Here is a 15,109-nt window from a genome sequence, read left to right as displayed (position 1 = left end):
CACAAGGAGGCACTAACCTGGGAAAGGTGAAAAAAGAAGGACAAGAAGACGCTGCGAGAATTGAAACTGACGACCGGAGAGTGAACCAAAGAGTGCCACTGAAATGATATCATTGCGGTAGGACGGGGCATCATGCAGCACAGGGCAAGATCAACTTTGTGGGCGGGTATGGTCCAGTTTGCTTTAAGTGTGGTTGGAAAGGGCACAGGGCAGACACTTGCCAACAGAGATGGAAGAAAATGCCTCAGGCTTCATGTGTTTATGCACCTGGCAAGGAAGAGAACCAGGAATGTATCCGCGACGAATACGTTGAGCTAAAGAATGGCAACAAAATCCATGTCGTAAACGCTGTAATGATGACACGGCCGCAATTCCTATTCGAGGGAATGCGTGTTGTTGCCGGCAATATAGGCGGGGAATCTACCACTGTACCACGCGATACGGGAAGCAACACGGTAATAGTCAGAAGAAGCCTTGTCAACGACGACCAGCTCGCAGGAGAAAACAGTCCAGTCTATTTAGTAGATGGTACCGTGAAGATGCTACCTGAAGCTCGAATCCACGTCGAGGCCCCCTATTTCTGCGGCAACATCCCCGCCCTTTGTATGCATGAGCCTTTGTATGATGTGATACTAGGCAGCATAGAGGGTGTTAAAGCACCGGACGAGCCGTCTAGTGAGGCAGCAAAAGAGACGGATGATTTACCGGCAAGGGAGGAGGCGACCGCTGCCGCCTTAACAAGAGCCCAGGCGAAGAGCGCCGGAAAGAAATTTAAGAGGCTGTAAACGCCCGACGTAGGACGAGTCGCTGCGACACTGCTTTTTGAAGATCGGCAAAAGGCTAACCTGCAGAAATAAGCAGAGCACGATAAAGTTTAAACATAAAAACGGGCTTCTGTATTGCACGTACACAGAGCGAAATGGAAGGTACGTTCAGCAGCTTGCCGTTGAACATCGAGAAGCAGTACTAAAAATTGCCCATGATGGCGTCATGTCCCGGCATCTGGGAGCTCAGAAAACAAAAGATCGCATCATTGAAAAATTTTTTTGGCCAGGCCTTACCTCCGACGTTAAGAGGTTTGTGGCCTCTTGCGATATCTGTCAACGCACGGGGCCTAAAGGAAGAGTACCGTATGCGCCGCTGCGGAAGGAACCAATCATAGACACCCAATTTAAGCGGGTCGCAATGGACATTGTGGTGACCTATACAGCCACCATCCAGAAGCGGGAATCGCTACATATTGACCATTATGTACTACGCGACAAGATATCCGGACGCGGTCGCCGTACCGAGCATCGAGACAGAGCGGGTGGCTGAGTGGCTGAGTTGTAAAGATCTTGATTTCATTTCTGGTAGTCGAAAGTGCTAATGCGAATTCTCGAAAGAAACAGCAAGTTTTCCTACAAATTGCATTGTGATCTGAGAAGGTCGCACGAATCTGCTGTCGTTCTTAAGAAGCGAAGCTTTCATTACAAGCGGCGCGTCTCTTGGGAAGATAGGCCGCGCAAGTCTTGTCCATTCACCAAAGCTTCGCTTGCGCCGTGTCTCACGGTGCGCGACAGCTGCATGATTTTGCATTTCGGCAAACCTTCTAAACAGTATATTGCATAAACAAACGTTCCCAATGAGAACAAAGCTGTGAATGCAATAACTGAGACGTTGCACGATTTAAGCGTTGCGTGTAATGAACACAAAGTTTGGCGCGTCGCTTTTAGCTGTGCAACAATAATTTACCAATTTCGCTAAAGCGTCGGTTCACATAGATTTCGAGAAGTGCGTTTCACGTGCATACATATTCAAGACTAGGCTTCAGGACGGGCCCACTCTTTACTATTATTATCTTTCTTTTTTCACGTGGCCGTTGGCAGCAGCGGCGCGATAGACAAAGGACGGGCCCCAACCGACACTCTCCACTGCATAGAGAGAAAGCGGTGGCCTTACACCTGCGTGAAGCGAAAGAGCACTCGGTTGCCGCGCCGTTTTTCGCATTGCCGGTCACCACTCTGCCGCGGGCCATGCTCGGTGTGCCGAACTATGCATAGGGCAAAATTCCTGGCGTTGCGGCGTAACTTCACCGATGAGTGCGGCCACTCCACGGGGCGCAGGAAGCAGACAACGTAATTGCCTTAACCCTGACTCGCACAGAGAGCAATCTTATTGCGGTGGGTGGAATGGCACCGGCGGCATGCACTAATTGACTTGACAAGTTGAAAGCTAGACAAGTTCCCGTTCCCTCAATGAGTGAGCACGCAGCCGCGGCGAAAGCTGCTAATGAGGTATTGCGAGCAACTTCGTCGATGTTAATTGTCGCCGAACTGGCAGGGCGTATCGCTCATGTCCTGGAGATAAATTGATAATCGTAGATATTCCGCTAAGTGCCAACATTGATCCGCATCGTCGTCTGCAGCCAGTGTCAAGACAATGCAGAGATGACAACGCGAGCTGGCTAACGTTGTTATTTATTTCATATTTATGTATCATACCCCCGAAATCAGACAATACCGAGGGGAGCAGTGGAGGAAAAAATGGGTTATAAATTATTCCAGCTTATAAAACTTTAGCTAACACAAGTACAAAAGACTCGCTTGTAGAAAACAGCAAGAACTAAGCTGAAAAATTTATATATATGGAATGACAGAGGCAAAAGAAAATGGACAGGCTTACGCAAGAATAATAATTGGGAACTTGCACAACCTTAGAAATCGCCTCAGATTTTTCGAAAAGCTAGTGGAAGGAGTCCCATTCGAGGCGTATACACAGATTATTTCCAAAATGAATTTCGCACCCTTTCAAACAAAATGCAGCTGCCTATGTATTGTCAATTCCCGAAGCTGGAGATGGAAAACAGTTGTCGGCCCACGTTTCCTCATTAACAACTACGCTCACCATTTCCATCTTCTGGCTTATGGAGTCCCTATTATTTTGCAATTACAGTAAACTTTTTAATGCGTTATTGGAAAATTTACAGGAACGACATTCGGAAAAACACAGAAAAAAATACCCTCGACATCAGAAATTAGTACAGCGAGATGCAGCGAGTCATGTGCCGTCGATGGAGGGCGGTTAGCCCTCCATCGACAAGTAACCAGACATCTCCCCCCCCCCCTCACACACACAGGACTGTTTATAATAATGTGAATACCAAGACATATGAGCCCCCAACACTCTCCCGAACCAACCCGGCAGTTGGTGCCGCTGTGGCTACAGGTGCCGAACATTTTCCCAACTCTGCGTCATGCAGGACGCTTACGTCACGTGTATCTTTTTATACTGAACATTTTATTGTAAAAGTTATCATGCATAGGCCCCTGCTGCTTTTGCAGACGCACTATTTGGCTAAGGCATATTAGCAGAACGAAGTACTTTGACGGCAATTATTGCTCATGACAAATTGTGCTAATCATACAACTTTTATTAACTAACTTCACGGCACATGTAAGTGTGAAATTAAAGATGATAAGGAGTGAACTCAACACCTCAATGTGAGCTCAACAGAAATCCCAAGACTTTCGGGATATTCGTCCCCAAAATCTGCTCAAAAATGCCTCGAAGTGTCAGTTACGATCCTCCCGAAATGCTAGAGGCACACTTTTAGGAAACTCTGAAATGGGACGCCGGTGTTATAGCAACATATTCTAAGGTCACATATCTCGAAAATAGTGCTAGCATAAATATTTCTGCTCAGGAGACATTACGTCAATTCTCCTCGGCTTCTACCTTTAATTAGAGCATGTGCACTTAGTTAGCTGCCCAAAAAAAGGTAAGTAACATAGTTTAGTTAATTCTCAAACTTATTTCTCAGATCGTTTTGCGGCTAGTGTCCCCCTAACTACGTAGCCTGTCTGCAACAAAAAAAGTGCCTGGATGTGAGTTGTTCGTAATAGTTCGTATCAAAAGAAGCACCTGGTTTAATTTCGCCGGTGGAATGCTTACCTTAGTGCGTCATTGGCGCATCACTTGCTCGTATTGCACATGCTTAATATGTAATTCTGCGACAGTCCCTGCAGTGTATATCGAACGCGTTACAGATCAAAGCAGCATAGCTTCTTAGACTTTTATTAGATTGCGAACAGACATTCTGCGCTTTGCACTTTGATCACTCTCTTGCACCGACGCCATCACCACTGGCCAGCGGACTTCGCAGCAGTATAGGCTTGCACATTGTGGTTGAATTATTAGAATACGCACTCGCTGGTATTGCAAGCACAGCGTGGCGAACGTGTCAAAAGTTTAGGATGGCTTTCTCAGCTCTGTTTTGTTAGGCGTTTGCAGGTTTCGCGCTTGTCTGCCCGCTCATGTAGCCAAGCCTTTGAAGAACATCACCGCACGTCGTTTCTATTTCCCGTATCTTTTGCCTGGACAACTTCTGCTTCCACATCTGCGCAACTGCTTTCGAGTTTCTCTTCGTCGAGTGAGCGTTCCTCATTTCCACTGCAGCTGCTGCCGTGTGGGTTTCAATGTATTTCGAAACGGATGGTGCATAGTTTAGACCTAGGCTCCCGAACACGCGCATCGTCTCGTTTAGGGGGTCCGCGGCGAGGTCTTCGAAACGTATCTGGTACGTTCGGTTTATCTGCAGTCGACGGGTGAGCTCCCCGAATGCATCCAAGTCTGATCGCATCTGGTCGCACAAGGCGGCCGCGCTGTCACAGGGCTTGTAGTCCGTGCACCAGCGAAGACCTCTTCTAGAAGAGTAGATGGCCCGCGGATCTCGCACCAGGTGGACCACGCGAACAGACTGCGCAATGTCCGGGTTTCGCTCAATCCAAGATCCCACCTGCGACAAATAAAGTTACGTAAGCTATACGTGAACAAACGTAGGTTTCATGATGGGTGCCTCAAGTTGAAGACCTCGAGTGCACTCTGGTCGGCAGAGCACACTCTAAGTAACCTTAACGTACTTAATAGCTGAAAGCAACTTCCGGTGTGCCTTGAGGGATCGCGCACTAACCGCTCCAGCTTGGGAGATCGTGTGCGCGAGCACGCGCGTACTACGGCTTCCGGTATGGTGACGTATTTCCGCCCTCCACTCACTTTCACACCTTCAATGCGCATTTGTCGCTTTGCACGCGCTCTTTGGTTTCTCATTCGCAGTGGTGTTTCGTGCAAATGACTGCATGATCTCTGGTTGTACGACTCGTTGACACGCAATCTAATAGCTTTTCTTCGCGACTGTTGGGCCACACATTTGTTTTAGTGCATAAATCTGGGCTCCTCAAATCAATATAATTTCCGTCCAACTACAATGTGCAATGAATTACTACAGTCGTCACACCAAGGAGCAGAAAGATGTCGTGTTGTACAGTACCTCTGGTAGCAGTGGAAATGCGTTGCATCACAAACGTAAACACCTGTTACCCAGCGTAAGATTCCTCGAGCTCCACATCGTCGATCATGAATTGCTACAGGTTGTAAGTGGTGCCACCTTCACGAAGCACGAGCAACGTGATAGAGCATGCGGAAACGACACAACACTGGTCAGCTGACGCGTTGGTGTTCCAGGTCGTCGTGAAGCTACGCTCCGCAGGCGTCCCCGAGCACACTCGAGTGCATGACTTTGGAGTTAGGTGCCTGGTAACTTAACAAACCCAATGTGATGTTACAGAATCACTGCGTCACCTTTCTTTAATTTCCAGCGGCTGCGCGAACCCAGGGTATAAGCACATTTCTTGTTTAAACAAGCAGTTTTCAAAACACTTCCGGTTTAGCTGTGTGCAACTTCAAGGAAAATTTAGCGTTTAACGGAAACCTAAAGACTTGCAATGGCCTACAAATACTCAGGACTCTCCAGCAGATATCGGTTTTCGCACCCTTTCAAAGCGCTGTTTGACGAACAAGCTCCACTCCTTCATGCAAAAGAAATATATACACATACGGTAGAGACATAAAGCGTGTTTTTAATCTTTGGACTCACTGAGAATTTGTATGTAAAGTTTACTACGGGAGAAAATACTAAATCAATAAATTTCGAAATGCGCGACTATAATTTTTTGGGGGTCCTTAACGTACCTCTGCCAGCATGCAGGATTAGCTAGAATAAAGCGCCATAACAATGTCCATGTGAATAATATACTCCTTTTCACAGTAACGCACCAGAAAGATACACTGAAACAGCGGCACATTCTTTCGCCACTGCTCGGGCAGTCGCCCCATTCAACCTACGGCCTTTCATGCAACTACACGGCCCACCCCGAGAACCTTTAACAGGGTTAGGCCATGCCCTCCTCTCTGACCCTATTAATGAGCGTCTAGCAGCGTGCGGCTCTTTTGACTGCATAATTAGCGGGGTATCATTCATAGACTAATGGTCTAACGGAGCGTTTGCAGCGTATTCTCGATGACATGCTCACACTGTACGACGCATCCGACCATTCTAATTGGAAAGAAATCGTCCGTTTTGTCACGTACGCGTATAACACTACCACTCACAATACCACGTGTTTGTCACATTTTTTCTGTTTTTCGATGGACGTGAAACATCCTCTACTTTGGACACCATAGTTCCGTATGTGCCTGGCGTCCCTAAATTTACGCCTTTAATATAATGCTCAACATGCAGAATATTTCCGTCAAATAGCTCGCTCATGAGTAGTCCTGCAACAAACGAACGGCCTTTAACGAAGTACTTATTTTCTGCAGATCGCCCGTCGCCGTTTTAAGTCGAGCGCCTACGCCTGGTCACTCTGCCAGGTCACGTAGCGACAAGGGGACCATCCAACTGACCACTGGAAAGAACCCGCAGGACCCACAAAGGCTTCTAAGCATCCTCATAGCCCTGATGTCACCAGCCGGGTAGCTAAATTGTTCTTTGACTGAGAATGGCGTCACAGAGGATCAATCCAGGAAGCCACAACAAACGAACAGTCTTTAACGAAGTCTTATTTAATGCAGATCACCCGTGGCCGTTTTACGTCAAATGTCTACGCCTAGTCACTCTGCCAGGTCACGCAGCGACAGGGGGACCTTTCAACTGACCATTGGAAAGAACCCGCCGGACCCACAAATGCTTCTACGCATCCTCATAGCCCTGATGTAACCAGCCGGCTAGTTAAATGGCTCCCTTGACTGAGAGCGGCATCACACAGGAGCAGTCCAGGAAGCCACAACAAACGAACGGCCTTTAACGAAGTACTTATTTTAGGCAGGTACCTTCTATTCATATCATTTCTTAAGTAATCATTACTTAGGCAGCCGGACGGCTTCCTACTCTGTGCCCAATATGAGTGAACAGGCTCCTACGACCGTTAAAGAACTTGCCAAGGCTTTGGTATACTTGACTAGTAGACTTGAGGAGAAATATGATGAAATTAAACAGGACCTAATGAGCTTGATAAGAACTGAGCTGGAGCCTGTAAAACAAGCAATGAACTTCATCAATGAAAGCTTTGAGGCATTTCGAGCAGAAATGCAAGCACTTAAGAACAAAATAACTAAAGTTAAGGACGACAATAGGGAAATAAAGAACAACTTGCGTCTTGCAAAGGAAATCGGAGACATTACGAAAGAATTAACTGACATGCGGCACTACAGCCGTAAGACCAACCTGGAAATAAAAGGAATATCTCTAGCCCGAGACGAAGTTCGAACTTCGTCAATGAAAGCACTTTCAACTTGCATTGGCTCTGAGATTGCCGAGTCTGACATCAAAGTAATTCATCAAGTCTAGTCGAAGGACAAAGAGAAATCCAACATCATAGTAAAATTCCACTCTCGCAAAGTGAGGGACCGAGTTCTAAAGGAGGCAAAAAAAAGCAGAGGCTGAAGACGTCCATCTTGAGATTCAAGAATAATTCGCCAGTGTTCGTGAATGAACACCTTTGTCCAGCAAATAAGTTACTTTTGGCAAAAGCACTGCATGCAAAACACGAAAAAAATTGGAAGTTGGCCTGGATGTCAGACGGCAAAGTGTTAATGCGCAATACAGAAAATTCGAAGGTTCTGCACGTGACATGCGCAGAGGACCTCGATAGAGTACAATAACCGATCGAGATGATTAATAACGCAGAAGTTGAAAGCGTGTGGCACAAACATAAAACATATCAATGTTCCGTTGTAATATCCGCAGCATAAAGAAAAATTTCGACCAACTACTAATCCATTTGTCAGAACGTTCATTTCAATACGATATAATCGCAATAACAGAAACATTGCTAAAGGAAGATGAGCACGTAAATATACCTGGATATGTGATGTTGTCACAGCCGAGAGTGCATGTGACACGTGGCTGTGGAATAGTCATGTTTATCAGGAACGAGCTCAGTTTCCACCGTCTAAATGGTATCTCGAGCACTCAACAATCTGCGGAAACTCTATTTGTGACGGCTGAATGTGTTGTGATAACTGGTGTAGTATATCGCCTTCCAAACTCAAGCGTAGATGACTTCATATCCGTCATGTAGATTGTGCTGATTCAATGTGTAACCTCGCATTCCCAGATAATAATCAGTGGTAACTTCAATACAGATCTGCTGAAGGATCAGTGCTATGACTACTTGTTCCTCCTACAATCAAATAAAATTAAAAATGTTATAACCGAACAAAAACGTTTCTCTGAAAATTCTGCCACACTTATTGATCACAAGTTGTGCAGTCTTGATACTTACGTATGAGCTGGCGTTTATGATTTTGCAAATGCTCGTCACCACACAACTTTTCTTTTCATGCCGCAATCGTACTTACATGATACTCGAAAAATAGAAAAGTTGCTCCCGAGATATCACACACGCGTTAATTCTTCTCAAGTATGCACCCTCTTGCAAGCCACTATGTTCGAAACGCTGTATAACGATGACGTGCAAGTAGAATTTGATAACATTCGCAGTATCACGAATGCAATAAAGCAGTCATCGTATACGTGCACATGACGTAGGTATGATCATGCCATATGCCCTTGTATAACACAGCCTATTCAAGTACTACTGAAGAAAAAAAGATTACTATATGAATATTACAAGGCTCAGTTTAAGTATTTCAGAAATCAGTAAGTTGGGCTAATGCGTAAATCTAAAAGGGCACATTATGCACGGCTGGTTGCCCGTTGCGATAGAAAACAAACACGGCAAATAGTCAGAGAAGTGACAGGGCTCGATAACAAAATATCTCCCTGACAATGTCACAGATAGCCTTACAAATTATTTTAATGATTACTTTGCCATGGTTGGCGAAAACCTTACGAAACAATTTAGTACAAATGGCCCACTACATATGTTGCAAAAAGTGAAAACAGATTTAGCTTTCAGGCCATAATAGAAGAGGTGGTGACGTCTACTATGAAAAAATGTACAGTTGAACCCAGGAATTGATGGTATACAAGCTAGGGTACTGAAACACAATCCAGATATGAGTGCTCCACTTTGTCATTTGTTTAACCATTCATTAAATGCGAATCCCCATCCAGGTGTATTAAAGATCGCCAAAGTTGTACCAATATATAAAACGGGCAACCGTAATATTCCCAGCAGCCATAGAAAGATATCGGTATTGAGTATAGTAAATAATATCTTTGAAAAATTGATCGCTCAACAGCTGGACGACTTCCTTAGCAAGAATAACATAGTTTGCCCGGAACAGCATAGTTTCGTCTCAGGGAAATCCACATAAACAGCTGTGCTTACTTTATCTCAAATATTCAACTCTGCCCTTAACCATCAAAAGATTGTGATTGGAATTTTTATTGACATAAAAAAGGCGTTTGATACCATTCGTCACTCGGCACTACTGAAAAAAACTAATGTGCTATGGTATTATCGATGGCACTCATGACTTCTTTTCCAGTTATTTCACATCGCGAACGCAGAAAGTACTAAATGATGGTTTTGTATCCGAATCTAGGGAGTTCAAATGTGGTGTACCGCAAGGATCTGTATTGGGTACCATTTTATTAGCTCTATACGTTAATGATTTCCCGCGAATTCTACAATCATCTAGAGCATTAACGTATGCGGCTGATACTGTAATTTAATTCACAGGTAGTTCACTTGAAACCTTACAATATACTTTATCCAATGACCTACTAGCTGTTTCAATGTGGTTTCCTGAAAATAAACAGTTACTGAAGGCCGACAAAACAAAATAAATTATTTTCCAGTCACGAATGAAAACTCTGAACTACAATTCAATTAGCATATCATTAAACAATGTAACCATTGAATGCGTTCCGACAATTAAATATCTAGGCATTATATTTGACAGTAACCTTAAGTGGAGAGACCAAACCAATACCATTTGCGAAAAGTTGTCATTCAACTGTTACTCTCTCATACAAGCACGTCAATGCTTTGATTTTACATTGCTATGAACTTTATATTTTAGCCTATTTTACTGCCATCTTAGCTACTGCAATGAGTCGGGGGGCTAAACGTACATAACATACCTTATTCCGGTATACTGATTACAAAAACGAGCTGTTCGTGCGAATACTTTCTCCTCGGTGCGTCATCTCTCTCATCATCTATCTCAGAGGCTGCGTATACTGCCGTTTTTCCTGCTTAGCGAATAAAATAATGAATACAATCACACCTCTGCCGCGTACCATCTTCACGTTTGCGTCGCCAAACACACGGCATGCATGCAACGGTAATCTTAATCTCTCTTTGTGTACGAAAATGTACGGCGAAAGATTAATTAAATTCTCTGGTGTTAAGCTGTGGAATAATTACCCTCTTGAAATAAAACTCGCAAGAAATCTGACATTACATGCACACCACTTCTAATCTCACCTAGAACGTTCTTAAATTTTCTTCCTTTCGGTTTGTTCGTATTTAACACAGTTCTGTGATTATATATACTATTTACCGCTTATGTATGATACTTTCGCTGTTTTGATTTCATAAGACTGCTAATTACTGAAATACATTTTTGTATTGGACCCACCACTAGCCGCTTTAGGCTATGGGACCGAATATCTTTGGACGCACTTTTCCTATTACTGTGTAATAAAATTCCCGTTTTCATTTGGTTTGATTTGATGATTCGCGACCCATACAGAAGGCATCCAAAAAAATTGCCACGACCACGCTCAGCCGGCAGAGACCTTCGCCATTGATTGTACTGTCCGGCTTCTGCTGTCATTCCACTCTCCAGATCTCACTCCAAGGCTTCCTCTAAAATATCAGGGTCCGTACTGGTTCACAGAGCTTACAGCGCCTGTGAACTATGTGGTCGGACCGGTGACCTCATCGTCGGACAAACGCTATCGTGGCTGCGAGACGGTTCGCATCAGCCGCCAAAAGCCGTACCATGATCCTCTCATCAAGTCATTACTTTAGGTCGCCAGAATGGCTCGTTTTAAATGCCGGAGAATTGTAGCAGAAGAGGTGGTGGGAATCTGTGGGCACTGCCATCATTTTGAAGCTACGACTGCTCCGTCAGAGGTTGCTTCGGTCTTCTTTAGGTGTTTTAATCAATCTTCCTGTCATAACTAACATTAAGAGCAAAACAAAGCTGGGAAGCACAAGTACGGCAGGTCTATTGAAGGTAAAGTTGCCTATTAGCTGTACGGTGGTCTATTAGAGTTGCAGAACCAGGTGGGGTGATGAATCTAGAAAATTTCTTGGCATAACTTGGAATCAGCTATCGCAAGACTGGGATAATTGTGGATAGCTAGGAGAGGTCTTAGTTCTGCAGTTGACATGAATAGATGGCCGATGATAATAACAACCCGCCGTGGTTGTTCAGTGGCTATGGTGTTGGGCTGCTGAGCACGAGGTCGCGGGATCGAATCCCGGCCACGGCGGCCGCATTTCGATGGAGGCGAAATGCGAAAACACCCGTGTGCTTAGATTTAGGAGCACGTTAAAGAACCCCAGGTGGTCAAAATTTCCGGAGTCCTCCACTACGACGTGCCTCATAATCAGAAAGTGGTTTTGGCACGTAAAACCCCAAATATTATATTATATTATTATGATAATAACGATGACATCATGATTGTTCATGCTTTTGTTTGCTAAAGGTACTGATTGAATTACTTCATTGTAATGCCCATTCTGCCTAGGCCTGACGAAGGCTGGTATTAATGTATAAGTAAATGAATAAAGAAGTAAATAACGAAAAAGTAAATAAGTGAATAAATAAATAAATAAATAAATGATTAAATAAATACCTGGTACGTGAAAACTCTGACCTGACTGACGCGAAGTCTTGTGAACTTGAAAACTTGCGTTTCGGCTCTTGAACAGAGAGCAGACAGGTGACTTGGGGAGGAGCAAGACTCTCCACCTTCGCAGAGGTCGGCCAGGAAGTGGTTGAACTTGTAGTAAGGGGTGTTCTCCAGCCACACTGTGTAGAGCGGCTCGAAGCGGCACCTGACAAGGTCGTCTATCAGACGGAAAGCGTGGCTCTGTCTTCCTGGTCGTATGCTTCCGCTCACAGTGAACGGCATAAGAGGCTCAAAGTGAAAAAATGTCCGTGGCGCTGAAGACAGCAATTCGCCAACAAAGGATGAACCAGACCGGTAATAGGCGACGATCACCACTATTTTCACATCCGCTGCAGCGACGACGGGATATCTTTCGAGCGCCGCTCTAAACGCAGCGGGGAGAAGTCTTTCTAAAGAAGAATCACTGGCATCTGCTGACGCCATTGTATGTTCGTTGACCACAACGGGAGATTCTGTTGTACGTACAGCTGCCGTGAGGAAACTTTTTTGTGGGAAATCTGCGAAAAGAAGAAAGCAAGTCTTACATTCTAACGTAAAGCAACAGGAAGATGCGAGCGCATTGACCTGATATATATGACGTGTTCATTCTCAACTACATTTTTGCTACACATCGCGCTTACCATAGCTTAGGATTTTTTAACCGCATTATTGTTTCTATGATTATATGGTAGGCGTCAGTTAACAAAGAGCCGATAGGACATATGGCGTAAGAAGTCGAATTAATTTTAGGTCGCTAGACTGGTTTTCAACCGTAATCATGACAACCTACACATCGGGCTGTGGTTTCACCGTAAAGTGACAATATGCAGTGTTCGCGTATTACTTACCTAGCTGGAAAGCCCTCCATGTATATAATACGCTGTAGCTCAGGAGGAAAATGCTGGCTATTAGTAAAGCAAAACATCTTTTCTTTCGCATTGAAGCTCTGCAACGAAAAACACAGTAATTCATCAGGCACTAGGGCTCACATTGACCATCGTGCTCTTGTACTTCTGAAGTTGTCGCTAGCCTCCTGTTTCGAAAACTGTATTGAAATGGACAAAGCACACATCGTCCGAACCGGCAGATGTCATCACCACTAGTCATGCTTAATTTGCAAGAAGTCGCAGCTTTTTTTTACTAAAAATTTCCACGACACAGCGAAGGGGCTACTACCCTCAGTCCAACGACAGCGACAGCGTCGAAGTGGCCAGAGGCATGCGAGAGCTTTGCATCCGTCACCGCACCTTGTGGATGTTGTAACCTTGTATATAGCAGTAATTTGGGAATACACACTCTGTTCGCAACAACTTTTTCGGTAGAAGTAAAAGGTATACCTGCAGCTAAGTGCCCGCTCCGTCTTCGTCGCTCTGCGATGAACTAGGTAGGGACGACGGCGCAGCAGCCACAGGATAGTGTGATACATTTTTAACCACGAGACACGGGAACCTTTTATCACACGGAATGTTTACATGTAGAAGACTGGATCTGCATGCACGAGCACGCGAGCGACCACTGCAGCTGGGACCCCACGCTCATGTTCGTCAACGTGATATTGTGCCTGAAAAGAAGGGCATGCATGTGGCATCAGACGCATGAAGATCTTACAAGTTGGGACGCTTGCAAGGCGAAGCTGCCTGAGTTGTTCGCCAGACCATTTGGTCGTCAGCTGGCCGATGAAAAGTAGCTGGGATCCCGCATGCAGAGGGCCACTGAATCACACATTTCTCACATATAGGTCGTGCTGTGTCTTTTTCAAAAAGCAGACTAAAAATGACCGAATCTTACGAGAGAGAGAGAGAGAGAGAAGTAAAGGCAGGGAGCTTAACAAGAGGCGCGTTTCCGGTTTGCTGCCTTGAACTGGAGTGGGGGATATAGGAGTTGTGAAGAGGACAAAAAACGACAAGATAAAGAAAGGATCAAGAAAGGAAACGAAGGGAAAAAATAGAAATACCTAGAAATACCGGTAACAGAAAAGGCGTTCCAATCGCAGGCGTTCACAGAGGCGAATTGATCTCAATGTTAAGTCGGGTTGATGTTTCGAAATTCCTTCTCGCGACAGACGCTGGTCGTCCAACTAGTTCAGCGTGACGGAAAGCGATTTTCTTTGCAACCTGTGCTGCGGGCACTAACAATGAACACACGCTCTAGTGTCGGCCACCTCTATGCGCAACGCGTAGGCAGTGGTAAACGCGACGCCCAACCAAGGCCTACAAAGAAGGGTGACCTCTCTTCGGGGAAGTTTTGGTGGAAGTCGGAGGCTCAAGGTTGGAAGGATGATGGTTTGGGTTAGTTGGTTCTCCAATTTAGACTGCGGCGCAGCGGAAAGCAGTACGGGAGACACAGAAAGAACGAGAACTAGCGCTTACTGCCAAATGAATGTTTATTGCCTGATAAAGAGGTTACATAGTAAAAACAAAGGAAAAATGGCATAAGAATAATACATGTAAAAGAATAAAACAAACAATCAAGATGAAAAAATATAAGAAAGAACATTATAAAGGTGCCATCACCCTCACTGTTCGCTCTGACATTGCCTAAGAATGCCAACTACCTTCTTACTAAGGCCAGGGATGGCTTAGTTTGCATGGGAATACTTCACGTGCCATGCTAGCCGACTCAACGATGATGCACGTTCGGTCATCTCTGTGTGTGAAGGTTATCTTTGTTTTTTACAAACAGAGGGTTACATCCACATGCGCTGCAATGCAGTGCTAAAAACCTTCCATTCTAGTAATAACATTATTCGCATGCTCACGCAGAGGATCGTTCAGACACCTGCCTTTGTTACCTTCGTAGCAGGCGCAATATTTCAAGGGGATTCTTTACGGAACCTCCAGCACACAAACCACGTAACGGTTGCGCTGCTTGACTTCAATGTGGGTATTTTGTTTCTTGATAGGGGTGTCTCTTTTTGATACCGAACAAAGGTTATGAGAGGCAGGAAACACTACACGTGCACCAACCCGCTAA

General features: G+C 44.9%; 1 protein-coding gene across 1 annotated transcript; it reads right to left on the bottom strand.

Moving 5' to 3' along the window:
• Nucleotides 1-4,048: 4,048 nt before the first annotated feature.
• On the bottom strand, nt 4,049-13,081 carry LOC142571078 (carbohydrate sulfotransferase 4-like). Its single transcript, XM_075679373.1, has 3 exons — nt 12,985-13,081; nt 12,122-12,654; nt 4,049-4,777 (listed from the first exon to the last, which is right to left on the bottom strand). The coding sequence occupies exons 1-3, from the start codon at nt 13,073-13,075 to the stop codon at nt 4,259-4,261; spliced, it is 1,143 nt and encodes a 380-aa protein (XP_075535488.1). The 5' UTR covers nt 13,076-13,081; the 3' UTR covers nt 4,049-4,258.
• Between the last annotated feature and the right edge of the window lie 2,028 nt (nt 13,082-15,109).

This window comes from Dermacentor variabilis, chromosome 2, assembly GCF_050947875.1.
Source record: "Dermacentor variabilis isolate Ectoservices chromosome 2, ASM5094787v1, whole genome shotgun sequence".
Taxonomy (NCBI): Eukaryota; Metazoa; Arthropoda; class Arachnida; order Ixodida; family Ixodidae; genus Dermacentor; species Dermacentor variabilis.
This window is presented reverse-complemented; position numbering and strand designations above follow the sequence as displayed.

Bases quoted from the DNA above. Each gene is read 5' to 3' on its own strand.
- LOC142571078 (XM_075679373.1), bottom strand. From the start codon at position 13,075: ATGCGAAAGAAAAGATGTTTTGCTTTACTAATAGCCAGCATTTTCCTC. The intron at 12,655-12,984 runs GTAAGTAATACG...TTCTTTTCGCAG, and splicing joins ATGGAGGGCTTTCCAGCTAG to ATTTCCCACAAAAAAGTTTC. The intron at 4,778-12,121 runs GTCAGAGTTTTC...TATTTGTCGCAG, and splicing joins CAAGACTTCGCGTCAGTCAG to GTGGGATCTTGGATTGAGCG.